The sequence below is a fragment of the Erythrolamprus reginae genome, chromosome 8 (genome assembly GCF_031021105.1).
Source record: "Erythrolamprus reginae isolate rEryReg1 chromosome 8, rEryReg1.hap1, whole genome shotgun sequence".
In the NCBI taxonomy this organism is placed as follows: Eukaryota; Metazoa; Chordata; class Lepidosauria; order Squamata; family Dipsadidae; genus Erythrolamprus; species Erythrolamprus reginae.
The window spans coordinates 2,444,498-2,470,606 of NC_091957.1; the positions used below are offsets into that span (position 1 = coordinate 2,444,498).

Genomic DNA, 26,109 nt, shown 5'->3' on the forward strand with positions numbered 1-26,109 from the left:
ATGAAGAAGGGGAGGGGAGGGGAATCAAAAAAATCCAAAACTTTAACGCTTAAAAAAAAAAAAGAGGGACTCTGAGGTGGTGTGGAGGAGCACAAACCTCCCATACACCCGACGTGAGGCTGCCTCCCATATACTGCGCCAGGGAGAGAAACCCAGGGGGAATGGTAGGAAACTGGCTGGGCCTTCGTGCCGCTCTCAAATTTCCTGGGAATTTTTTCCGGGCTCGAGTTCTTAAATAGAAAATGGTTCTTAAGAAGAGGCAAAAAAATCTTGAACACCCAGTTCTTATCTAGAAAAGTTCTTAAGTAGAGGCATTCTTAGGTAGAGATACCACTGTACTTGTATATTTCATAAAAATATTTTTTTTAACTACCAGCACCCTCCAAATAAGCAGAATTAGACTTTGTGAATTCTTGGATGGGAGACCACTAAGAAATCCTGGCTAGAAAGGGAAAAATGGAAAAACAGCTGAGGGGGGGGGGAAGCTGTTTGGGGACCAAGGAGAAGCAACGGGAATGGCCCAGTGGTTAGAGCGAAGCACTACAGCCTCCTTGGCTAACTGCTAGCTGTAGTTCAACAGTTCAGATCTCACCACCAGCTCAAGGTTGATTCAGCCTTCCATCCTTCCCAGGTGGGTCAAATGAGGACCCAGATTATTGGGGCAAGAGGCTGATTCTGTAAACCTCTTAGAGAGGGCTGGAAAAACAGTATGAAGCTGTCTAAATCTATTGCCCTTCCTTCCTTCCTTCCTTCCTTCCTTCCTTCCTTCCTTCCTTCCTTCCTTCCTTCCCTCCCTCCCTCCCTCCCTCCTTCCTTCCTTCCTTCCCTCCTTCCTGGATCAAACAAGGACCCAGATTGTTGGGGGGCAAGAGTCTGATTCTGCAAACCACTTAGAGAGGGCTGTAAAAGCAGTATGAAGCTATCTAAATTATTATTGTTGTTGTTGTTGTTATTATTATTATTATTATTTATTAGATTTGTATGCCGCCCCTCTCCGCAGACTCGGGGCGGCTCACAACAATGATAAAAACAATACATAATGACAAATCTAATAATTAGAATCTAAAATAACAATAGTACATTTAAAAAGTCTAAAAAGCAAGGAACCCCAATATAAAAAACATACATACAGTCATATCTAAATGCTATTACCCTTCCTTCCTTCCTTCCTTCCTTCCTTCCTTCCTTCCTTCCTTCCTTCCTTCCTTCCTTCCTTCCTTCCTTCCTTCCTTCCTTCCTTCCTTCCTTGGTCAAACAAGGACCCAGATTGTTGGGGAGCAAGAGGCTGATTCTGCAAACCACAGACAGGGCTGTAAAAACACCACGAAGCAGTATATAAGCCTAAATCAGTGTTTCTCAACCTTGGCCGTTTGAAGATGTGTGGACTTCAACTCCCAGAATTCCCCAGCCATTTCCCTCTGTTTCTTTTCAACGCTTCTGTTCTGCAGGCAGCTGAAGACGTTCTAAGACAGGCCAAGCAAGAGAGGAAGAACACTAGCAAAATGTCCACCCGAGTGGCTCTTACCGTGGCAGAACTATCCGGACAGGAAGACAAAGCCAAAGAACTTCAGGTCCAACTTGGAAAACCCGAGGAGGTCAGTCACCCTTTTTTCCAAGGTTCATCACAACAGGGGATGTCCCAAAAGTGTCTTCTGACTTTATTTCTTTGAAGACCTTTCGCTCCGTTCTGACCGAAGTTCTGTTCTAAGTCAGGTTTCAGTTCATCAGAATGGAAGAAGCCTCCTCGGGTGAGGAGTGAAATGTCTTTGAGGAAAAACAAAATCCAGTTGCCTTTTGGGGTGGAAAAAGCATATTTTGGGATAACCATGACCTGGGTACACAGAGAATCTCCATAGAAATCTGGAGAAGGGACCGTTGGAGGAGGCTAACACAAAACTTGTCTTTTTTGAAGGTTGCAATGGGGATGAACAAGCTTGGCCAAAACCTCCAAGCGGCCCAACGCTCTTTGGAGGTGGACATTAAAGCTCTCAAGCAACTACTCTCCAAGCTAGGTGAGTCCTCAATTCATGGCCACGTTGAATTATCTACCTACCTACCTATCTACCTACCTACCTATATCTATCAATCTATCTGTCTATATCTATCTGTCTATCTGTCTACCTGTCTATCTATCTACCTACCTATCTACTATCCATCCATCTATCCATCTACCCACCCACCTACCTAACCTATCTACCTATCCATCTATCTATATATCTATCCAGCTACACACCCACCCACCTACCTACCTAAGTATCTATCTATCTATCTATCTATTCTTTCTATCTATCTATTCTTTCTTTCTATCTATCTATCTTTATCTATCTATCTATCTATTCTATCTATCCTTTCTATCTATCTATCTATCTATCTATCTATCTATTCTTTCTATCTATCTATCTATCTATCTATCTATCTATCTATCTATCTATCTAATTCGACTTTTATGCCGCCCAATCCGGAAGAACTCAGGGCAGCTTACAACTATATAAAAGATACAATACAATAAAAAAAGAAGTCAAATATGAAAATCATATATGAAAACCTAAAACTAACCAAAATTAGCCCAATCTAAGCTTGCTTTGTTCCGTGATTCAAGGTACTTATGGCTTACAAAGGAACCCAAAATTTTAAATGGACATTTAAAAGGCATCGGAAGGAAAGCTGAACAAATATGCCTACGAATTTTAGCTTTTACCTGACAAGGAATACACCTGTTCCGAGTTTTCAGCATTTCCAGTCATTTCCACTAGAGGGCAGAATCTTCTTTCCATAAAGATTTTATTTATACACTTTGGAGTTGAGGTCCTTGGAACATGATGCTAACGGTGGTTTCTCTGTGCCAAGATTTTGTAATCTATCTAAATTGAAGAAACTATCCCTCAGGACCCCTTTGGGGGTCGAATGACCGTTTCACAGGGGTCGCCTGAGACCCTGTAAAAAGACAAATTCTCCATGGTGTTAGGAACGAAAGCTTCTATTCTGTTGCCTTGGAACCTATTTTACAATCCGACCAATCAGTTGTTCACAGTGGGAGTGTCCCTCTGACCTTCCTGCCAATCAGCTTCAAGCTCTGTTGGGAGAATTGGCGTTAGAGGTTATGGTTGGGGGCCACCACAACATGAGGAACTGTATGAGCCGGGATGGCGCAGCAGGTAGAGTGCTGTATTGCAGGCCACTGAAGCTGACTTGTAGATCTGTAGGTCAGCGGTTCAAATCTCATCACCGGCTCAAGGTTGACTCAGCCTTCCATCCTTCCGAGGTGGGTCAAATGAGGACCCGGATTGTGGGGGCAGTAGGCTGGCTCTGTTTAAAAAGTGATATTGCTAACATGTTGTAAGCCGCCCTGAGTCTAAGGAGAAGGGCGGCATAAAAATCAATCGATCAATCGATCAATCAAATAAATAAATAAATAAATAAATAAATAAATAAATAAATATATAAACAAATAAATATATAAATAAATATAAATAAATATAAATAAATATAAATAAATATAAATAAATATAAATAAATATAAATAAATATAAATAAATAATAAAGGGTCGTGGCATCAGAAAGGTTGTGAACCAGTGGTGTAGGGGGTCTTCTGCTTGGATGGGGAGGTTAGACTAGATGACCTATAGGATGACCTTCCAACTCTGCCAATCTGTAATCAAGCAGCCTTCCTAGTTCACAGGCGTATAAGGGGCAGTTGAGACGGGATCCAGCACAATCAGAATTGTTAACGATATCCAGACTCAATCAGAACAATTTCAGTGTTGCTGTGGGCTTGATTTCCCTGTCTGGTTTATTGGAGCTGTGATTTTTGGGGTCTCCCCAGTCTCAATGCTCTGTTTTTACTTCCCCAGGAAACTTGGACCAGTCGGCGACTGTGCTCCGTGCTAGCCAGGTCCAGCTGGCAAACTTGAAGTTGCGCCTGGCAGGACCTGGTGCCCTGAATCAAACACTGGGCATCTTGGTACAGGAAGCAGAGCAACAGCAGGCATCGTTGAAAGCCTTCGAAGAAGATCTGGAGGAGATCCAGAGTGACAAGCAGAACCTAGAAGCCATTCTTCAGAGCTTGCCCAGCGGCTGTTAGAGGCTGAAAGGCTGAAAATGGAAGACTGTCAGTGATGGGGCCCTTTTTTAAAAAGGAAATATTCCCAGCATTTAAATTGGCAAAGGAGACAGACTGGGCCATCTGTGTCAAGGACAGAAAATAGCTTGAGAAAACCAGCTGTGGTTCTGGCCAACCTTAAGAATCAAACCCCGAAATGGAGCGCTCCCAAATTCATCACAGTCCTGAGGACTATAAACCTGAAACAGCCATTTTACAAGTCTTGGAAAACTGGGCTTTTTTTTTTGGGTCCAAAGGAGTTTTGGACCCTGGTGAGGGGGAAGAAGATAATTAAAGAAAAGATATTGAACCGTGATGCAGAAAAATGAAAATTGGCTTCCAGGGTCGTAAATAAATCCAGTACAGGCGTATAGAATTTGTTTGTGACTTCAAAAGTTCTTCAGAAGTCTCAGAAATGTTTAAAGGAAAATTCTCGTTTTTCTTTTAAGGCTTTAAAAACTAACAAAATCAGTCTCTTAGCTTAACTGAATAGACCACCAGTGGCAAAATTGATCGGACCTAGTTGTAAAATTGATCTGGTGAAATTGACCCATCTACAATGGCGAAAACTGGACAAGAACAGTGTTTGGGAAACCGGCACGCAAGCAGAAAATCTAAAATTTGATGTTTTCCCATCTCTTGTCTTGAAAAACACCACCTTTCCCAACCAAGACCCAAAACCTGCGATATTAAGATTCAAACCACGGAATAGTTCTCTATATAACAGTTGAACGTTGGCCCTGGAAATCCTTCTCGTATTCAGTGATCTGGATAAAGTGATATCAGCCCAGTTCACCTTAAGAGAGGAATTCTGCAGTTACATTCGCCCATATAATCAGGAAAGCTTTATCTGAGTTTTTAAGAATAGGGGATTTGTACTGTACGGCTACGTGTGTTAATATATCTCTTTTCTTGACCCCAGATTTTCAATCCTGCTTTAAAACGGCAATGAGATCTTAATGTGAATGTTTGCAAATATCTCATCTTTGGGGGTTTTGTTTTGTTTTTCCAGCCCGGGCAGGAGACTCCGAAATTGTATTTATTAAGGATCAGCAAATGGGAATGCTAAATCCATATTACATGCCCACACACCCTAGAGGAATTATGACCCTCTTTGCATCCTAATTCCCTGCATGCATAAATGGATCGATTTGCATTTTAAATATTTAAACGATGTCTTTCGTGCAGCTCCCGTCACCTCGAAAGAACGAGACAGAAATTGCTCAGCAAGAATACACAAGTGGTTCAAATTAACAGGCGCACCAGTCTCCTTTAAGATTCATTTCAGGCTGAGTTAATAATGCCGTGTTTAGCTGGGAGCCACAACGTGGTCATCCCTAAACTATGATGGATAGGCTCCGAAGGGCTTCCTGACACGAACAAGACCAAGAAAGAAAATTTATACCTTTGCATGCGGTGCAGACAATCCTTTACAACCACGATTGAGTGCCAATATTTTTTCTGCCATCGTTGTTATTAATTTTTCTTGAATTGACCTCTTAATATTTTCAGGTAAATCGTACATTTACATTCATAATAATATATTCTTTAGTCTACATACTATATATATACAATTGTTTTTCCTCTTTCCACATCCATCTACTTAGTGATTTTTTTGGTCTTTCCTTTTTGTACTCATTTGTACCAATTAGTCCAGGTGTTATAATCTGAGTCTTTCTGGTCATTCAGCTCCAGTTTGTCCAGTTCCATGCAATCATAGATTTTTTTAATGACCTCCTTTTCTATACGTATCTGAGGATCTTTCCAGCGTTGCACATAAATGATTCTAGCTGCTGTCCCTATGTGTAGTATTAAATACAGTGGTACCTCTACTTATGAACTTAATTCGTTCCATGAGCAGGTTCTTAAGTAGAAACGTTTGTAAGAAGAAGCAATTTCTCCCATAGGACTCAACATAAAAGCAAATAATGCGAGCGATTGGGGAAACCACAGGGAGAGTGGAGGCCCTGTTTCCTCCCAGGAGATTCCTAGAGAGGCCCCACGGAGTCTTCTCCCTGCCTTTTCTGGCCCTGTTTCCTCCCAGGAGATTCTTAGAGAGGCCCCACGGAGGCTTCTCTCTGCCTTTTCCAGCCCTGTTTCCTCCCAGCAGATTCCTAGAGAGGCCCCACAGAGGCTTCTCCCTGCCTTTTCTGGTTACAGTTTTGGAGGCTCGAGTTTGTAAGTGGAAAATGGTTCTTGAGAAGAGGCAAAAAAATCTTGAACACCCAGTTCTTATCTAGAAAAATCCATAAGCAGTGGCGCTCTTGGGTAGAGATACCACTGTGCTTAATAGTTTGGGGATAGAATTTTTTTACAATACCCAATAGGAATAGTTCTGGTGTAAATTCAGTTTCAGTGCCATTAATTTCCTGTAACTATTTATGAAGTTTCCTCCAATATTTTTTGCTTCGGAGCACAACCACCACGAATGAAAGACGGTGCCCTGCTCTTTTTTTTACATTTCCAACGTGCCTGATTTAAATTTGGATATATTTTTGCCAATCTTTGTTCGGCAAATTTTATGTTGTTGAACAAGACAGTTGTTAAGTGGGGTTTGGCCTTCAAACAGTCACTAAATATAAATCGAGGATTACTTAAAAGCAGCAACAAACTCTTTAGGTATCTCAGAACTACAGCTCCTACCATCCTCTACCCATTCCTGTGCTGGCAGGGGCTCCTGGGAATTGTAGTCCAGGAAGGTTCTCCTTGCAAAGTTTCTTCCTGGAATTGTAACCTCAGGAATGTCCGTTTTTCAATCCAGAAAGATCCAGAAGTGGTGGATCCAGAATCCAGCTAGCTATTTAATGAACCTTTTCTTCTGTCTATTAAATTACATTTGATTGAAGAAGAAACAGCATGAAAAACAGAGCGACGGAAGCAGAGGAAGGAAGAAGATAAAACATGTGAGAAGAGAATAAAAGGAGGAAAAGGAAAGGAAGAATAAAAGAAAAATTAAAGATTTGGGCTTCCATCCATTTGAATTTTATCTTCTCTTTCTGAGGCTGCTTGGTAGCTAAACTCTGAGCATAAAAAGCTCAGGGGGTGGGGGATATGAAATTTATTTATTTTTTGGGGTTGCCTTCCTTAGAGAGAAGGAAAGGATGTTATTTTATCTGAATTCTTTCCTTCCGTATCTTTCCAAGCCCTGGAAGTGTTCAAGAACAGTGTGGAAGCAAACAACTAACTCCTTGTTCCTCCACCTTGAAAAAAAATTGAGATAATCAAGGGAGCAGATTCCAACACAGAGAGTAGATCCCACCCCCTGCCCCCCCCCCCAAGGACATTACTAACACTCTGGAATCCTTGTGCAAACATCACTGGGCCCTGGGAAATCTGGGTTTATCTTCTCTCACCAAAGTTTGAAACCTGACTTGTTGGATGGTGGACAGCAGGAGGACTCGGAAGAAAACGAAAATACACCTACTTCTGAGGGTCTCCTTAAGGAGATGGGTGGGAAGAAGGAATAATTGAGACTTAAGGAACCAGTGTTCCCACTAGGATCCTTCCAAGTATGGTTGGTCCAGGAGAAGAAGAGTGGTAGATGCTTGGAACAAACTTCCAGCAGACGTGGTTGGTCAATCCACAGTCACTGAATTCAAACCTGCCTGGGACAAACATAGATCCATCCTAAGATAAAATATACAGGAAATAGTCTAAGGGCAGACGAGATGGACCAGGAGGTCTTTTTCTGCTGTCAATCTTCTATGTTTCCATCAGTGTTAGAAAGAAGTGGATTTGTGAGGAGGAGGAGGAGGAGGAGGAGGACTGTGGGGAGATTCTCTGAGCTGTTTTTTTGCAGACATTTAATTACCCAACTAGGTTACACCATCATCATCCTTGGGATGCAGGCAGTGTGCGAAACAGCACCCCTCCGATTTGCGGGGGGAAACCCTCTCTCCCCCTCTCTAGATGGACCAGGAAGTCTTTTTCTGCTGTCAATCTTCCACGTTTCTATGTTTCTAATGATTGTAGCTCCGAGATTGGGTGTTTTGGGTGGCGAAAGACAGCCGACAAGGGAGTGAAGCCCTAGAGGAAAGGGAGATCCAGAGGGTAGAGGAATAACCTGATTCAGGCCCTGGGGATGGGTAGGGGACCTATGGGATGGGCAGGTGGGGGGGGGGAACCCTGGGCTACTCACTTGCTCCACTGCAAAGTTGACAAACCGCTCCAGGAATGCTGTGGGTCACAAGTGCTTTGGGCCTTTTGACAGGCAGTGATTCAGACTCTTGGCTTCAGTAAGGTGGGTGGGGGTCCCTGGGAAGGGCCTGCTTGGTTGGTCTACACCTGTTGGGTTGCATTTCGGAACCATGTACTGTGTGTGTGTGTGTGTGTGTGTGTGTGTGTGTGTGTGTGTGTGTGTAATTCTTATTTTTATTTTCTTTCTTTTTTATTCATCTTTCTTTGTCTATCTTTCTGTCCTTTCCTCTCTCTTTTCCTCTCTAATTCTTTCTCCAGCGATTTTTCAGTTTTTTCATTTTTCCTTTCTTTCACCTCTCTCATCTTTCTTCCTTCCCTCCCTCCCTATCTCCCCTTTTTCCTTTTCTTGTCTTCCTTTCTTCCCATCCTTCCCCACCTTTCTATATTCCTTCCTTTAATTTTTTCTTCCTTTTCTCAACTCTCTTTCCTTTCCTTCCTTCCTTCCTTCCTTCCTTCCTTCTTTGCATCTGCCTTCACACTTCAATCCACAACTCATAAACACACTGGGGCAGTTTTTCATCATTTCCCAGAATAATGAAAGTTAGCAGTTATAACAAAGTTGGAAGGAACTTTTGGAGAATCTCACTGCAGATAAAAGAAAAGAGATATTTGTAGAATAGAAGAGAAGAGAAGAAAATTTTGTAAGAGAAGAGAAGATAAGAGAAATTTGTAAGAGAAGAGAATTTTGGAAGAGAAGAGAAGAAAAGAGAAGAAGAGAAGAGAATTTTGGAAGAGAAGAGAATTTTGGAAGAGAAGAGAATTTTGGAAGAGAAGAGAATAATTCTTTATTGGCCAAGTGTGATTGCACAAGCAAGGAATTTGTCTTTGGTGCAGATGCTCTCAGTGTACACAAAATAAAAGAGACATTTGTCAAGAATCATGAGGTACAACACTCAGTGATTGTCACAGGGCACAAGTAAGCAATCAGGAAACAATCCCTATTAATATAAACCGTAAGGATGCAAGCAACAAGTTACAGTCATAGAGTCACACGTAGTAGTAGTATTATTATTACAAACCTCTGCCAATGCCCCGAGCAAGGCATTCCTGGCATAACCAAGGAAGGGGTTAACTTGCCCGCTTGCTTTGCAACGGTAGAGAGGGAGGGAGGGAGGGAGAGCCCTTGCAAAGCCCTCCCTCCCCCAATCGCAGCCGAGGGACCTGCCACTCAAGCCAGATTCTGAATGGCTTCATTGAAAAGAAATGGGCTGGCTCAGAAGCACAAAAGTCCCACTCCCTCTCGGCTTGGTGTCAGTCACAACGGACTAACCCGGCAGCAGCGCAAAGGGGCTAGAGGAGAGCTTCCAGCCCGTTCCTCCCTCCCACCCACCCACCCTCCACAACCCAACCATGTCTGTGATGCTCAACAATGCCCTCCAAGGTATGTGGGGCTAGTTAGGGGTGGCTGCGGTGGGGTGGTGATGGAAAACTCCAAAAGTTGCTTTCCAGGAACACAACACAGCTTGTTGTGAATGCAGGGTGGGGGCAGAATCCTTTTAATTCCCCTGGCGCACAATTTTAATCATCCCCTCCTTCCTCTATTGAAGGATGAAGAGGCTTTGCTGTTTGCTTCTATCTTCTCTTCTGCTTTTTAAAACTTTGAGACGCGAAACCTTCTCAAGAAATTCTCTTTATTTTTTCCCCCCCTATTACACTTGTAAATAATTCACTGGGGAACGGCAATTTTGTTGACTTAACAACTAACTTTTGGCCTCTAGATCCAAAAAATAACCTGAGTTTTTGTATATCATGTCAACTTTTTAAGCTGTGGGATACCTTCAAAAGTCATACAAATTGTGCACAGAAAGTAAAAACTTACCCAATATACTTTTTACAAAGAAGAATTTTATTCGTACAAAGGCTATTATAGTTACTGCAAGTTAAATTTGTGACTTGTTTTCAATTAACTTTTGGCCCCTGGGTCCAAAAAATAACCACAGTTTTTGTCGATCACGTCAACTTTTTAAGCTACAGGAGACCCTCAAAAGTCATACAAATTGGGCATGTAAAGGAAAATAAAGTAAAAACTTACCAAATATACTGTTTACAAAGAAGAATTTTATTCATACCAAGGCTATAATAGTTAAACTGTGTTCATACAAATAGTTGTTTTTTTTAATCGAACAGTAATTATACATATTAAGGTAAAACTCTTTGCTTGTAGCCTTTTCTGGAGTGTTTAATCTGTGGACATTCTCCCTTGATGCTCCAAAAATAGTCAGCCATCCTATTCACATCCCATCTCCCTTGATCCCCTGCCTCCATGACCTTCAAATCGTGGTGGAATCGCTCGCCCTGCACCAAGTTTTTCCTGGAAGTTAGCAAGATGGCTATGTCAAAAAATGCAATTTGATGGGTGTGTTGCCTAATTAACTATATTATAGATAGAAGGTGTAGAGAAAAGAACTTGACGTGGTAGAAGAAAACGAACCACAGTTTTGAAACCAGCAGGCCTAATTAACTATAAAAAAAGCTCAAAAATCAAACTCAACAGAAATTTTTTATTATTATTATTATTATTATTATTATTATTATTATTATTATTATTATTATTATTATTATTATTTATTGGATTTGTATGCCGCCCCTCTCCGCAGACTCGGGGCGGCTAACAACAATGATAAAAAACAACATGTAACAATCCAATTTAATAAAACAACTAAAAACCCTTATTATAAAAACCAAACATACCATACATAACTTGTAATGGCCTAGGGGAAGGAATATCCTAACTCCCCCATGCCTGGCGACAAAGGTGGGTCTTGAGTAATTTGCGAAAGACAAGGAGGGTGGGGGCCGTTCTAATCTCTGGGCGGAGTTGATTCCAGAGGGCCGGGGCCGCCACAGAGAAGGCTCTTTCCCTGGGGCCCGCCAAACGACATTGTTTGGTCGACGGGACCCGGAGAAGGCCAACTCTGTGGGACCTTATCGGCCGCTGGGATTTGTGCGGTAGAAGGCAGTCCCGGAGATATTCTGGTCCGATGCCATGAAGGGCTTTATAGGTCATAACCAACACTTTGAATTGTGACCGGAAACTGATCGGCAACCAATGCAGACTGCGGAGTGTTGGTGTGACATGGGCATACCTGAGGAAGCCCATGATTGCTCTCGCAGCTGCATTCTGCACGATCTGAAGTTTCCGAACACTTTTCAAAGGTCGCCCCATGTAGAGAGCGTTGCAGTAATCGAACCTCGAGGTGATGAGGGCATGAGTGACTGTGAGCAATTACAAATTGCTCCCCAGTGAAATGCTACCCAGGCAGTGGTGGATTAAGGCTCACCAGTGGCCCCCTAAGCACGGACAAATCTCCTAGTTTTATCAAAAAAAATCTTCATTGGTTGTTGGGTGTTTTTTTTCCCTTTCTCAACTTGGTGCCACTTTGGGCCCGGTGCTCAAAGCATGTGCTTAGTCTGCTTGATGGTTAATATACCCTTGTATCCAGGCAAAATATTCTATTTTTTCTCCTTTGTAATTTTATTTTTCCTGCAGGAGGGAAAGCATTCCGTTTGCTGAAAGCTGAGCAAGGAGGGAGGTTAGAGGAAATCAACAAAGTAAGTACAACAGTTTGATTCTATCCCCAACTTTTTCCCCTCTTGTTAAGTCGAGCCCACATTCAGACAACCTGGTTTAAGCCCCGGCCAGCGATAAACCTTGCAAATCTATGCGTGCAGTTTCTGGCAGCTTTCTCCATTGGGGTTCGCTTTGGTCTGTGCCTGGCAAAATTTGCTTTGAAGGTTTAACCCACTTAAAGAGAACCAACCAACTTTTTTTCAGGGCTGTTTTAACTTCAGCTGGTCACTATAGGAGCAGTTATAATTCAAGGATCGCCTGTATCTTGATCAGAGTTGAATGGGAGCATTTAAAGAGATTTTTGCTGAGTTGAGCCTGATGTTTGGAGACTGGGCCTGTTTTGATGTTGCTTTCTTTCTCTCTGTCTCTGTCTCTTTCTCTCATCTCTCTCTCGTTCTCTCTTTCTTTCTTTCTTCTTTCTATCTCTGTCATTACTCATATCTCTCTCTCTCTGTCAACTTTTTCTCTCTCATTTTCTCTGTGTCATATCTTATTTCTGTCTCTTTTCATATCTCTCTCCCTTTCTTTCTTTCTTTCTTTCTTACTTTCTTTTTTTCTTTCTTTCTTTCTGTCATCTCTCTCCTTGTCTCATCTCTTTCTTTCTCTCTGTCTCTGTCTCTTTCTCTCATCTCTCTCTCGTTCTCTCTTTCTTCTTTCTATCTGTCATCTCTCAAATCTCTCTCCCACTCCCCCCTTTCTCTCTCTGTCAGCTTTTTCTCTCTGTCATATCTCATTTCTCTCTTCATCTCTCTCTCTCCCTTTCTTTCTTTCTTTCTTTCTTTCTCTCTCTCTCTCTGTCATATCTCTCCTTGTTTCATCTCTTTCTTTCTCTCTGTCTTTGTCTTTCTCTCATCTCTCTCTCATTCTCTCTCTTTTCTCTTTCTCTCTCTGTCATCTCTCATCTCTTTCTCTCTCTGTGTGTCAACTTTTTGTCCCTCATTTTCTCTGTCATGTCTCATTTCTCTCTCTTTTCATATCTCTCCCTTTCTTTCTTTCTTTCTTTCTTTCTTTCTTTCTTTCTTTCTCTCTTTCTCTCTTTTTATTCTCTCTCTTTCAGTCATCTCTCTCCTTGTTTCATCTCTTTCTTTCTCTCTGTCTCTGCTTTTTCTCATCTCTCTCTCATTCTCTGTTTTTTTCTTTCTCTCTCTGTCATCTCTCATCTCACTCCCTCTCCCCTTCCTCTCTCTCTCTCTCTCTGTCAGCTTTTTCTCTCTCATTTTCTCTCTGTCATATCTAATTTCTCTCTCTTTTCATATATCTCTCCCTTTCTTTTTTTCTTTCTTTCTTTCTCTTTTTCTTTTTCTTTCTTTCTTCTTTCTCTTTTTTCTCTCTCTTTCTGTCATCTCTCCTTGTTTCATCTCTTTCTCTCTCTTTGTCTGTCTTTCTCTCATTCTCTCTCTTTCTCTCTCTGTCATCTCTCATCTCACTCCCTCTCCCCTTCCTCTCTCTCTCTCTCTGTCACCTTTTTCTCTCTCATTTTCTCTCTGTCTTATCTAATTTATCTCTCTCCCTTTCTCTCTCTCTCTCTCTTTCTCTCTCATCTTTCTCTCTCTCTCTCTCTCTTTCTCACTCACTTTCCCCTTTGGCCCCAGCCGTTGAAGCTTCGTTTTGCATTTGCATCTGCACTTTATAAAGCTGCCTGTTGTCTTTGGTGAAAAGCTTTGCATGTGGGTTTGGGAGCAGAGGCAGGAAGGGGCTGCCGGTCCTACTTTGCAGCATTCAAGAAACCAGCCAGATCTGCAGTTTCTGACCCCTCCCTACGTTTCAGAATGGACCGCCCAGAGTAAAAAAGCTCCGGTTGTCTGTTGGCAGCTTCGGGTTTTTCACGAGAGAATGTGCTGGCTCTTAAAAAAGAAACGCGTGGCTCTTGTTGATGTAATCTTAACGGATTTCCAAACAGCCCTCTGGCTCAAATTGATTGGTTGATGCAAGCCACGGCTTTCCCTGTTTGGTGTCAGCCTGCAAAAGTTGGAAAAACCTGCTTGAGAAGTTTCAGGTAGTGAGTTCCAGGACGTGTTACCCTTTCTGCTCGAAGGGTGTGTTGTTTTTCACCTTAAAAATAAATCCCTTTGAAGTAGGGGGAGAGTTATGGAATGGAATGGAATAGAATAGGAAATGTAGAGTAGACTAGAGTAGAATAGAAAGTGGAATGGAAGAGCAGAATAGAATAGAATAGAATCATAAATAATAGAATAGAATAGAATAGAATAGGGAATGTAGAGTAGACTAGAGTAGAATAGAAAGTGAAATGGAAGAGTAGAGTAGAATAGAATAGAATAGAATAATTTTCCTTTCTTCCACCTGTCTCATCTTTCTTCCATCCTTCCTTCCTTCCCTCCCTCCCTATCTCCCTTTTTTTTCTTGTCTTCCTTTCTTCCCATCCCTCCCCACCTTTCTATATTCCTTCCTTTAACTTTTTTTCTTCCTTTTCTCAACTCTCTTTCCTTTCCTTCCTTCCCACTGGGGCAATTTTTCATCATTTTCCAGGATTAAGGAATATTAGCAGTTACAACAAAGTTGGAAGGAAAACTTGGAGGGTTTCAGTGTACATAAAAGAAATGAGGCATTTGTTAAATAGAAGAGAAGAGAGAATAGAATAGAATAGGATGGAGCAGAATAGAATAGAATTGTTGATTGTTTTGTTGAAAACGTCATCACTAGCATTGGTGATGTTACCTAGTTTGGTAATGAAATGTCTGCAAGAAAACAACCAATCTCAGGGAGCCTGGTATAAAGGTCTCCTGTTTTGGCCAGAGGGTTGGACTAGAAGACCTCCAAGGTCCCTTCCGGCCCTGTGCTTCTATAAGTAGAGGTTTATCTGCATTCCATTTGTCTGAATTGAATCCTTCTTCTGCATCCCACGGAGTCCAGTTTGGCTTTGCTGACACAATTGTTCATTATCTCTGCTCAAGGCTCCACAATCTCTACTTCGAGATAACTTTGTTGAAGGTTGACCCCCTAACCCTCAGCCTTCATTCAGGGACTGCTGACTGCTTTTTCTCTATTTTTAAGGCTGTGTTTTTTTCTTTCTGGCAGTTTCTTTCCTTTAAAAAAAAAAAAAACCAGAATGGCCCAATTTTATTTTGCAATTTCTTCCCCTCCTGCAACACCCAACAAAGCTATTTTTCATTGTTCGGTGCAAAGTGTTTAAATTTGGCTTCCCCGCTAAAATTGCAAAGAGATTGTGACAGTCTGTATATACTGGTAGTTCTCTACTTATAACCACAATTGATCACACAATTTCTGTAAAGGCACACTGTGACAACCAACAAAAGAAGCCACTGGAAGATTTGATTGTTGCTTAAACCTATTGACCGTCTTCCTTTTTTCTCTGTTTCAGGAATTTCTCTGCGACCCAAAGTTTAGCGATGAAGAGGACCTGGAAGAAAAACTTGCGGTTTTTAAAGGTACTAGTCCACATTGAGCAAACTACCTGTAGAAGAGAATTTTCCTTCGGGTTAGTAGGGCCGCAAGAACTGCAACTGTCCAGAGGATGGGGGAAAAAACGCAACGTGACAACTCCCAAAGTTATCGCTTTGGGTAAATCCATGCCTCTTAAAGCATGGTGGATTCTGGGAACTGAAGTCCGTGCATTTTAAAAGCATTCAGACTGAGGGATGCTGGGAGTTGAAGTTTCTGGGAACTGAAGTCCATGCATTTTAAAAGCATTCAGACTGAGGGATGCTGGGAGTTGAAGTCCCATGTCTGGGAAATACCCTGGAAAATCCACCTAAGCCAAGGAGATTGGAAATCTTATCCCCTGCGGTGGATAGAAACCAGTTCTTTGTCTCACTTTTAGAGAAATGGATGAGAATAGAAGTCAAGCTATTCTCCAAAGCACCTGAGGGTAGAACAAGAAGCAATGGGTGGAAACTAAAGAAGGAGAGAAGCAACTTAGAACTAAGGAGAAATTTCCTGACAGCGAGAACAATTAACCAGTGGAACAGCTTGCCTCCAGAAGTTGTGAATGCTCCAACACTGGAAGTTTTTAAGAAGATGTTGGATAACCATCAGTCTGAAATGGTGTAGGGTTTCCTGCCTAAGCAGGAGGTTGGACTAGATGACCTCCAAGGTCCCTTCCCATTCTATTGATATTATTGTTTTTGTTAGAACTGATTCCCTTTTTACCAGTCAAAATAACTTCCAAAAACTGCTTCCATTCACCCTCTTCTTTTTCTTCCCTTCTTCTTTTTAAGTAAAACTCAAGACATGTTATAAAGTCCTAGCCAGCTTGAGGTTATCCAGATGTTTTGGGGCCACCACCTTCCTGACTCCAAATACAGCACATCTGGAAGGGATTTTTGCATCCCACCAGTGGCCAGGGTCCTGTGGCCAAATCCGGTCTGAGAAATGGTGGCTTGTTGGGTTTTTTTTTTCCCAACTTGGAAGCAGGATTAAGAATGTGTCTTTGGCTACAAGATCAGGGTGTGGGTGAGCGCTGGGGATATTGTAATTTTTATTGCCAGTACAACAGATGTGATTTTCAAAAACATGTTTGGCCTCCTTCGAGATCCCATGGACCACACCCTCAGGGTTTCACAAAAACGCCTGGAGCATCAAGTAGCTCGCTTTTGCAAAATACAGTGGTACCTCTACCTACAAACACCTCTACTTACGAACTTTTCCAGATAAGAATTGGGTGTTCAAGATTTATTTTTGCCTCTTTTCAAGAACCATTTTCCACTTACAAACCCGAGATTCCGAAACTGTAACCAGAAAAGGCAGGGAGAAGCCTCCATGGGACCTCTCTAGGAATCCCCTGAGAGGAAACATGGCCGGAAAAGGCGGGGAGAAGCCTCCATGGGACCTCTCTAGGAATGCCCTGAGAGGAAACATGGCCGGAAAAGGCGTGGAGAAGCCTCCGTGGGGTCTCTCTAGGAATCTCCTGGGAGGAAACAGGACCGGAAAAGGCAGGGAGAAGCCTCTGTGGGGCCTCTCTAGGAATCTCCTGGGAGGAAACAGGACCGGAAAAGGCAGGGAGAAGCCTCTGTGGGGCCTCTCTAGGAATCTCCTGCGAGGAAACAGGGCTGGAAAAGGCAGGGAGAAGCCTCCATGGGGTCTCTCTAGGAATCCCCCGAGAGGAAACATGGCCGGAAAAGGCGGGGAGAAGCCTCTGTGGGGCCCCTCTAGGAATCTCCTGTGAGGAAACAGGGCTGGAAAAGGCGGGGAGAAGCCTCTGTGGGGCCCCTCTAGGAATCTCCTGTGAGGAAACAGGGCTGGAAAAGGCAGGGAGAAGCCTCTGTGGGGTCTCTCTAGGAATCCCCTGAAAGGAAACAGGACTGGAAAAGGCGGGGAGAAGCCTCCTTGGGGCCTCTCTAGGAATCCCCTGAGAGGAAACATGGCCGGAAAAGGCAGGGAGAAGCCTCCGTGGGGTCTCTCTAGGAATCTCCTGGGAGGAAACAGGACCGGAAAAGGCAGGGAGAAGCCTCTGTGGGGCCTCTCTAGGAATCTCCTGGGAGGAAACAGGACCGGAAAAGGCAGGGAGAAGCCTCTGTGGGGCCTCTCTAGGAATCTCCTGCGAGGAAACAGGGCTGGAAAAGGCAGGGAGAAGCCTCTGTGGGGTCTCTCTAGGAATCCCCTGAAAGGAAACAGGACTGGAAAAGGCGGGGAGAAGCCTCCGTGGGGCCTCTCTAGGAATCTCCTGGGAGGAAACAGGGCCTGAACCCTCCCTGTGGTTTCCCCAATCGCACGCATTATTTGCTTCTACATTGATTCCTATGGGAAAAATTGCTTCTTCTCACAAACTTTTCTACTTAAGAACCTGGTCACGGAATGAATTAAGTTCGTAAGTAGAGGACCACTGAATACGCAACCAGGGAGAGCAAACAGGATTGACAACCGATCAGCAACGGATCTGCAAGTAGTCCCCAACTTTAGCAAGTTACGACGGTGCCAAAAGATGTGACTGACAGTCAGTCTTCACCTTGACAGCTGTAAATGCAACATTCCCCACCCTCATGGGATCGAAATTCTTCCTCTGAGACTCAGAAGTTGTGAAATGAAATCCGTGCTTGCTTCGAAGATCATGAAAATTCAACCTTGCAGAAAAAGGCTTTGACGTGCCAAGTGTCTTTATACACTGCTTGGAGAGGTTGTGTTGATTGTAAGCAATGCACACAAACTTTCCTCTTTCCAGGTCTCTGCTCGTGTGTGCTTCTAGCTGGCAAATCCAGCATTTTTCTGACCGAAACTTTTCTCTCTCTCTCTCTCTCTCTTGGAACTGAGCAACAATCAAGCTTTTGTTCCTACATCTTTTCTCCCACCGGATACAAAGTGCACAGACACACAGACACACAAAATACCCTGCAAACTCAGGGTTTGTATCCTCCCACCCTTAGTGAGGATATGCACAGGCAAGTTGTTGTTTTTTTCAAATCTTCTGGGCACAAAGCAGATTGGAGAAGCCAGGAGGGTGTTTCTGGGAGCAAATTCTGGGAAGCTTTGAGCAGCAAATTCCACACAGGAATTTGAACCTTCGACTCATTTGTGCAACACTTTAAGCCAGGGAGAGCAAAAAAGGCAAGGATTAACATAAGCAAGCATTCAGCAGGTTGTTGGAAAGCGCTTAAATCATCCAGTTTAAGCCAGTTTTATGGATGGATCGGGGGCATTTTTTATGATATGGCCAAACACTCGAAGAACAGCATGTTACTGTGCATTGATAAACAAAAAAGAAGGCAACAGAATTTAAGGTTTTGTAATTTACCTTTCTCTTTCTTTCTTTCTTTCTTTCTTTCTTTCTTTCTTTCTTTCTTTTTTCTGTCTTTCCTTCCTTCCTCTCTCCCTCCCTTGTCTTTCTTTTTTCCTTTTCTCCATCCCATGTTTCATTCTTCCTTACTTTCTTTGTTGCCCACTCTCTCTCCTTTCCTCACTCTTCATTATTTCTCTTTCATTTCTCCCTCCTCCTTCGTCCTTTATCTTTCCTCTTTATTCTCCTTCCTCTTTACTCTTTTGTCCTTCTTCCTTTCTCCTTTCCCCTTCCTTCTCTCTCCATCCTTTCTTTTTTTCCTTCTCCTTCCTTTCTCGTTTCTCCTTCCTCTTTTTCTTTCCTCTTCTTTCTCTTTCTCCACGCCCTTCCTTCATCCTTTAGCTTTATTCTCCTTCCTCGTTATTCTTTGTCCTTCCTCCTTTCCTCTCCCTCCTCTCTCCATCCTTTCTTTTTTTCCTTCTCCTTTCTCTCTCGCTTCTCTTTCATCCTTCCTCTTTTTGCTTTTCTTTTCTTTTTCTTTCTCCACGCCCTTCCTTCTTCTTCCCTTTTTTTCCTTGTAATATCAAGAAGATCGGACCTCCCAGGAGGAAACGGGCTGAATTCAAAGTCCATTTTTCTCTGAAAGAACTTTGAATACCAGCAGCAAACAAGCATCAAAGCGAAGCTGCTTTGAATAAAATAAAATAGCCAGCAGGAACAGGAAACAAATCAAGGGCATTTTCCAGCATCTTGGCACAGGGATGGTCCTTTAGATCTTTCAAAAAACAGGGAAGTACGTGTAGCAAAACAAAAAGACTTGGGGGGAAAAGAGGACGGGAGAAAACCAGAATATTTTCCCTGTGGACTAAACTGGGGTAGCATTCATGGATCAGATCTTTTCCCTTATCTAATGGAGACCCCTTTCAACCCAAAAACTTACAAGAAAAAGGAGGAAGGAGAGAAAGAGAGAGAATCCTTTCTTGTGGAGATCTGCCTCTTGTGGAGGAAGAAAGAAGAAAATGAAGATGGAGAAGAGAAGGAGGAGGAAGAAGAGGAAGGAGGAGGAGGAGGAGGAGAAGAAGAAGAAGAAGAAGAAGAAGAAGAAGAAGAAGAAGACGAAGACGAAGACGACCACCCATCCTTTTATCCAAAACAAGGATAATAATGACCCATTCCCTCCCCCACACTAACATGCGCATCCCCCGTGCTGCCCCTGCGCATGCACACAATCCCCATCCCAGGCCTCACTGGAATCTGGGGTGGTGAAAAAATGGCCAAACAGGCAAACAGGAAGTTCAGAAAAACACACTTCCGGTTTGCCCCGTTGTGCTGTTTTTGGCACTCCAGAGCCTTCAGGGAAGCTTCTTGAAGCCCTTGTATGTGAAAAACATGAACTTTCAGGAAGCTTCCCTGAAGCCTCCAGAGTGCCAAAAATAGCACAACGGGCAAACCGGAAGTCTGTTTTTCCGAACGTCCAGTTTATCTGTTGGGCGTTTTTTGGGGGGGGGGGGGGGGTTGTACTCCGGGGCTTCAGGGAAGCTTCCCCGAAGCCTCCAGGGGACGAAACATAGTATACGGCAACACCTCGCATGCCTTCCTATATTGCTCCATGTGCCACCTGGGGCTCACGTGCCATAGGTTCACCATCACGGGTATAAGTGTTTATTCTACCTTGGTGTGTTCTAAGGGCCGAGTTTGGATGGTGCTAACCCTGCTTATCTTTTTTAGAAAAATACATGGAGTTCGACCTGAATAATCACGGCGAGATTGGTGAGATTTGTTTGTTTCTTTGATTAGCCACCAAGTTACATTTTCAGTTGTTTGCAGCTTCTCACCATCATGTAATTGCATGTTATATTTGATTATTTATTTTATTAGTTATTAATTATTAATTGTTTCATTTTTTATTTTATTAATTTAATTTAAATATTCATTAACTTAATTTACTTTTTAAATTTATTTTATTTTCTTATTTTATATTATTTTATTTTTATTTAATTGTTTTATTTAATTATTTTACTTTATTTATTGTAATGTTACTGTACATTATTACTTTCTTTTGTTTTGTTTTAATTATTTTATTTAATATAATGTCATTGTACTTTATTTTATTACTTTGTTTTATTTTATTTTATTACTTTATTTTATTTTACTGTATAGCAGGCAAGGGACGTATGGGGGTTCAGTTAGCGTCCCCCTCTGCAGGGCCTTGTTCTGACCAAGCTGAAACTGCTCCAAAAACTCGCTTTTCAAGGCTTGGATTTTCAAACTAATAAGTCTTTATTTCTCTTCCACACTGGAAAAATCGTCAAGGTTACAATGCTGTATGCTAAAGCATATTCCGATCTCCCAGGCTGCGTTTTACAAATCTATACATTCTCTCTAATGAGCAGGTGAAAGGCTCCTGGCATCTGCTTATCTCTGAGTCATGTTAAATCTAATTTCACACAGTTTGTCGTAAAATTATCAAAAGCTTACTTCTCGGAAACGACGACAGACGTCCACATTTCAATATGCAGTTTGCAGGAAAGTGTCCTTCTTTTCCGGGCATTTCAGGATGTGACGTATCAATTGATTTACACATTCTAAAACAGCAGAGTCAAAGCTTTTTTTCCCAACATCTCCTCCTTTCTTTTTGCTAATTTCCTAAATCTGACATCCAACCAGGAACTCTCAGCTAATAATAATAATAATAATAATAATAATAATAATAATAATAATAATTTATTAGATTTGTATGCCGCCCCTCTCCGAAGACTCGAGGCGGCTCACAACAATGATAAAAACAATATTATAATGGCACAAATCTAATATTAAAAGAAATAACTAAAACCCTATCATATTAAAACCAGACAACACATACATACCAAACATAAATTATAAGGAACCAGGGGGAAAGATGTCTCAAATCCCCCATGCCTGGTGGTATAGGTGGGTCTTGAGTAGTTTACAAAAGACAAGGAGGGTGGGAGCAGTTCTAATCTCCAGGGGGAGTTGATTCCAGAGGGCCGGGGCCACCGCAGAGAAAGCTCTTCCCCTGGGGCCCGCCAGACGACATTGTTTAGTCGACGGGACCCGGAGAAGGCCAACTCTACCCCCCCCCCCCAATTCTCTGAAGAAGAACTGCTTCCCATACTAACGTCTAAGTGATTTTCAGCTACGCTCTCATCTCCACTGCTCTCCCCCCTTCTCTTAAATCAGGGTACATTAAATCTACTGTCTCTTCCTCCTCCTCTGAATCTGACATTTCTGGAGGTTGAAAGGTGTATTTGTCCCATGTAGACTTCTCGGGATCGAAATGGTCAGGAGCTTTCCCCACGGGTAGGTTGTCCATGTTGGGGGCACGTAGGTAAGACCTCCTTCGTCGCCAGTGAAATAAACTGAGGCTGCGGTAACATTATAGGCTTTATTTCTCCATGACAAAGAAATACAAGGTTGCTCTGCTAATTCTATTGAGTAACAGTGTCGGTTTACAGCTTTTATACTTTGTTTCTTCCCATTTAAACGTAACTGACGCTCACTTAAATTTCCCGGTCATTTCTAAACCAATCAAATTCAAACATTGCTGACGCAACTATTTACATCAAGTTAATGAATATTCAACCAAAGGGAACACTCACAACAGGCCTTAAGCCTCCTCTCTCCGCCTGTCGTCCCTCGCAGATCTCATGTCTGTGAAAAGGATGATGGAGAAACTGGGGACCCCCAAGACCCACCTGGAGCTGAAGAAGATGATCTCCGAAGTGACCGGAGGGATCAGCGAAACCATCTCCTACCAGGATTTCGTGACCCTGATGCTGGGCAAGAGGTCGGCTGTCCTCAAGCTGTGAGTATATCGGCAAGGGGAGGAAACGCCGGTGCAAATGGAGGCAGGGTTTCCAAATGGAGGGGGCTGCCTTTGCCATCTTGGCTAGCTTGCCCACTGCTGCCCAGCCAACGATTGCGCCTGGGCAAAACTCTAAGGCCCGGTCCCAAGAAGGCATCGATTCTCAGCCAGCCTTTTGGCCAAAGAACAGCCAGTTCAGATGTTGGTCCACCAGCTGTATCAGTGATAGGGGGGTTATAAGTCCAACATGGATTAAAACTCAAAGTATTGTATAATAATGAGGATAGCCACCTTGCCCGGTGCTACACCTGAGATTTTTCCCTGTCTTTCTTTCTTTCTTTCTTTCTTTCTTTCTTTTTTTCTTTCTTTCTTTTTTTTTTTCTTTCTTTTACGAAACATTTCGTAAAATGTGGTGCACTTTATTTGCTTTAGCAATGGAAATTTGGGGCTCAATTGTCGTCGCAAGTCAAGAACTAGTCGATTTTCTCCCTCTGACCACTTCAATGCTCAAATTACTCACCTTTTAAAGTTCCTGTTGGTTCATTTAAATGTATTGGCCCCCAAACTTCAGAAAACTCAAGAGAGAAAGGAGTTGCTCGCCCCCTCCAGCTAAAACTAAAAACTATTTAGTTTTAAAAAGCTCAAATGCAAGAGGAAAAAAGAATGGCAGGAACAAACTGCCCATTGTCTTTCGATCCCGTCTCTGTTTCCATTCCTGTTCCAAACTTTGAATCCTGAATGGGGAACGAGGACTCCGAACTCTGTCTGGGCCCAAGAGATTTGGCTCCCCTTATTATCAAAGCTTTCCGATTCCCTTTCCCCTTCTCTTTGCCCTTCTCTTTCTTTCCTTCTTTCTTTCTTTCTTTCTTTCTTTCCTTTCTTTGATTTCCACACCGCCCTTCTCCTAAGACTGTTGTTGTTTTTGTTGTTGACTGCCAAAGTCCCTTCCAACTTCTTCTTCTTGTTTTTGTTGTTGTTGTTACCTTGCTCTAGAGCAGTGTTTCCCAACCGTGGCAACTTGAAGATATTGGGACTTCAACTCCCAGAATTCTGGGAGTTGAAGTCCAGATATCTTCAAGTTGCCAAGGTTGGGAAACACTGCTCCAGAGAACAAAAGAAGGTCATCGTTGGTCAGAAATGGTGCAGGGTCTCCTTCTTGATGGGAGGTTGAACTACTAGGTGACCTATAAAGCTCCTTTCCACCTCTGTTCATCCAATCTTATCCCTAGTCATGTGCCATTCACCCTTCTCTCCTTTTCTTTTAGGGTGATGATGTTTGAAGGGAAGAGTCAAGAAAACACCCCCAAACTTTCAGGTCCACCTCCAGAGCGAGACCTCTCAAGTCTTCCTTAAAGCGAGAGGAGAATACAGGGACATTTTCCAACTCTGGGCAACGCAAGATCGTGGCTCCGTTGCTTTTAAACCACCCCGTTTTAAAGACTGAAGGGCTATCTTTAAATCGCCCCTAATTTTTAATTCTTAACTGGAACCCAAAGAGCCAGCTCCGTTGTTCTCAAAAAGCAGAAGGAAACACTAAATGCAAAATCTAGATTTCACGGAGCGTTTTTCAAACGGATCTCCAAAGGGCCCTCGCGTTTTCTCCCAAACCTAAAATAATTCTGATTTTCTTTCACCGCCATTTCTGTTCCAAAAAAGAAACTGCTTTTCTGAAAATGGTTTTCTATGCAGTTGGAAAGAAAGGAAAAACACCAATCCCTCTGGTCCGAAGGAGAGGGGGGGAATCCAGGTGATTTACTTAGGTCGTATCTTTAAAGGAGCATAAACTACACAGGCAGGAGTTTTGCATCGGGAGATATTGTGTTATTTTTATCTAACGTTGATGAAGCCAAGTTAAAAGTGAAAACCAGAGGTATTCAGAACCAGGCCTTTCGGATGGGGTGGATTTGAGTGACATCGTGGTTAGTTCTGGAGCTGGTCTGCACATGAAAAAAAAAAATCACTCCTGGTATTTTTTTTTTTGCACAACCACCACAAAGGTTCTAGTCCTCAAAGTCGCTTTCCTGATTTCTGAGGATTTTTTCACCCTTTTGTCGACCTGCCAAATGCCAACTTTTTCACAATGCCTAGTTCCCTAATCTTGGTTTCTTTGCTTCAAGCCAATTTCCTTGATCAGGTCAATGCATCGTCCCCTTTTTCGATACAGGTAAATCTCAATTTATAACAGTCACCTGTTTAGTGACGGTTTAAAAGTTACAAGACACAGCAATGGGGAAAAAAAGGCAGTCTTCACACTTTGTAGCAGCAACCCCACAGTTGCATGATCAAAATTCATTCGCAACTGGCATGTACGGTGGTACCTCTACTTACAAACTTAATCCAGGTTCCTAAGTAGAAAAGTTTGTAAGAAGAAGCAATTTTTCCCATAGAAATCAATGTAAAAGCAAATCATATTTGTGATTGGGGAAACCACAGGAAGGGTGGAGGCCCTGTTTCCTCCCAGGAGATTCCTAGAGAGGCCCCAGGGAGGCTTCTCCCCGCCTTTTCCGGTCCTATTTCCTCCCAGGAGATTCCTAGAGAGGCACCACGGAGGCTTCTCCCTGCCTTTTCCGGTCCTATTTCCTCCCAGGAGATTCCTAGTGAGGCCTCACGGAGGTTTCTCCCCGCCTTTTCCGGTCCTATTTCCTCCCAGGAGATTCCTACAAAGGCCCCACGGAGGCTTCTCCCTGCCTTTTCTGGCCCTATTTCCTCAAAGGAGATTCCTAGAGAGGCCCCAAGGAGGTTTCTCCCCGCCTTTTCCAGCCCCATTTCCTCCCAGGAGATTCCTAGAGAGGCCCCACGGAGGCTTCTCCCCGTCTTTTCTGGCCCTATTTCCTCGAAGGAGATTCCTAGAGAGGCCCCACGGAGGCTTCTCACCACCTTTTCCGGCCCCGTTTCCTCCCAGGAGATTCCTACAGAGGCCCCACGGAGGCTTCTCCCTGCCTTTTCCAGTTACAGTTTTGGAGGCTCAGGTTTGTAAGTGGAAAATGGTTCTTGAGAAGAGGCAAAAAAATCTTGAACACAGTTCTTATCTAGAAAAGTTCGTAAGTAGAGGCGTTCGTAGGTAGAGGTACCACTGTATTCATGATGGTTTTAGCGGTTTGGTCGTTTTTTGCCACCTTCACAGCTGGCTTCCAACAAGCCAAGTAATGACAGGAGGGGGGAAGCTGGGTTCATTTAGTGACCATGCAACTCAGTTAACAACTGCAACGATTTATTGAACATTCGTGGCCCCCCGAAAAATGGTCGTGAAATCGGACGTGACCTCTAGATGACCTCCTGGATGAAAATCCTGGTTTCAATTATGGCTTTAAGTCGAGGACTACCTGTTGCATGTGAGTTGTAGAAACATTTGGCTGTGGAGTTGCATTTAATCCTCTTCAGGTCTTCTCCTTCTTGTAGTGGCTGAGTTCACCCAAGGGTCAAGTCTCTGTTGAGTTGAATTCAACTCCTAACTGGACACTCATCAAGTTTCTTTCGTTTTCTTGGTATCAATACAAAATAATTTGCCGTTTACTACTTCTATTGTTTTTCTTTCTCTCCCCACCCCCAACTTCCCAGTCTCACCATTCAGACTTGGGGGGTGTCTCGTGGTCATCTCCCATTCAAACTCTAACCAGCTTCGCCCCTCCTGAGCTTTCCGAGGTCCTCCCAACATGGCTAGAAACGCCCCCTGGTGGCTATCAACCCAAATGAACCGATGCAATTCTTAGTATAAATCATGGACACCA

General features: G+C 42.9%; 2 protein-coding genes across 4 annotated transcripts in view; both read left to right on the forward strand.

Annotated features, from left to right (window-relative positions):
• Positions 1-5,015, forward strand: part of LAMC3 (laminin subunit gamma 3) — a 58,105-nt gene extending 53,090 nt beyond the window's left edge. For both annotated transcript variants that reach the window (XM_070758483.1, XM_070758484.1), the window contains exons 26-28: positions 1,449-1,595; positions 1,913-2,012; positions 3,852-5,015. In XM_070758483.1, coding sequence (XP_070614584.1) covers positions 1,449-1,595; positions 1,913-2,012; positions 3,852-4,081 — 477 coding nt within the window. In that variant the 3' untranslated portion in view covers positions 4,082-5,015. The remainder of the gene's footprint in view (positions 1-1,448; positions 1,596-1,912; positions 2,013-3,851) is intronic.
• Positions 5,016-9,462: 4,447 nt separating this feature from the next.
• Positions 9,463-25,894, forward strand: AIF1L (allograft inflammatory factor 1 like). Of its 2 annotated transcripts, XR_011559686.1 has the most exons (7): positions 9,463-9,677; positions 11,787-11,848; positions 15,208-15,274; positions 20,284-20,325; positions 22,219-22,381; positions 23,647-24,983; positions 25,047-25,894. XR_011559686.1 is itself a non-coding variant. In XM_070758659.1 (6 exons), exons 1-6 carry the CDS (start codon positions 9,647-9,649, stop codon positions 23,732-23,734), a joined length of 453 nt encoding a protein of 150 aa, XP_070614760.1. In that variant the 5' UTR covers positions 9,463-9,646; the 3' UTR covers positions 23,735-25,894. The 2 variants fall into 2 exon arrangements, 1 of the variants encoding a protein (XP_070614760.1); XM_070758659.1 differs by having other exon boundaries at positions 23,647-25,894.
• The last annotated feature ends 215 nt before the right edge of the window (positions 25,895-26,109 follow it).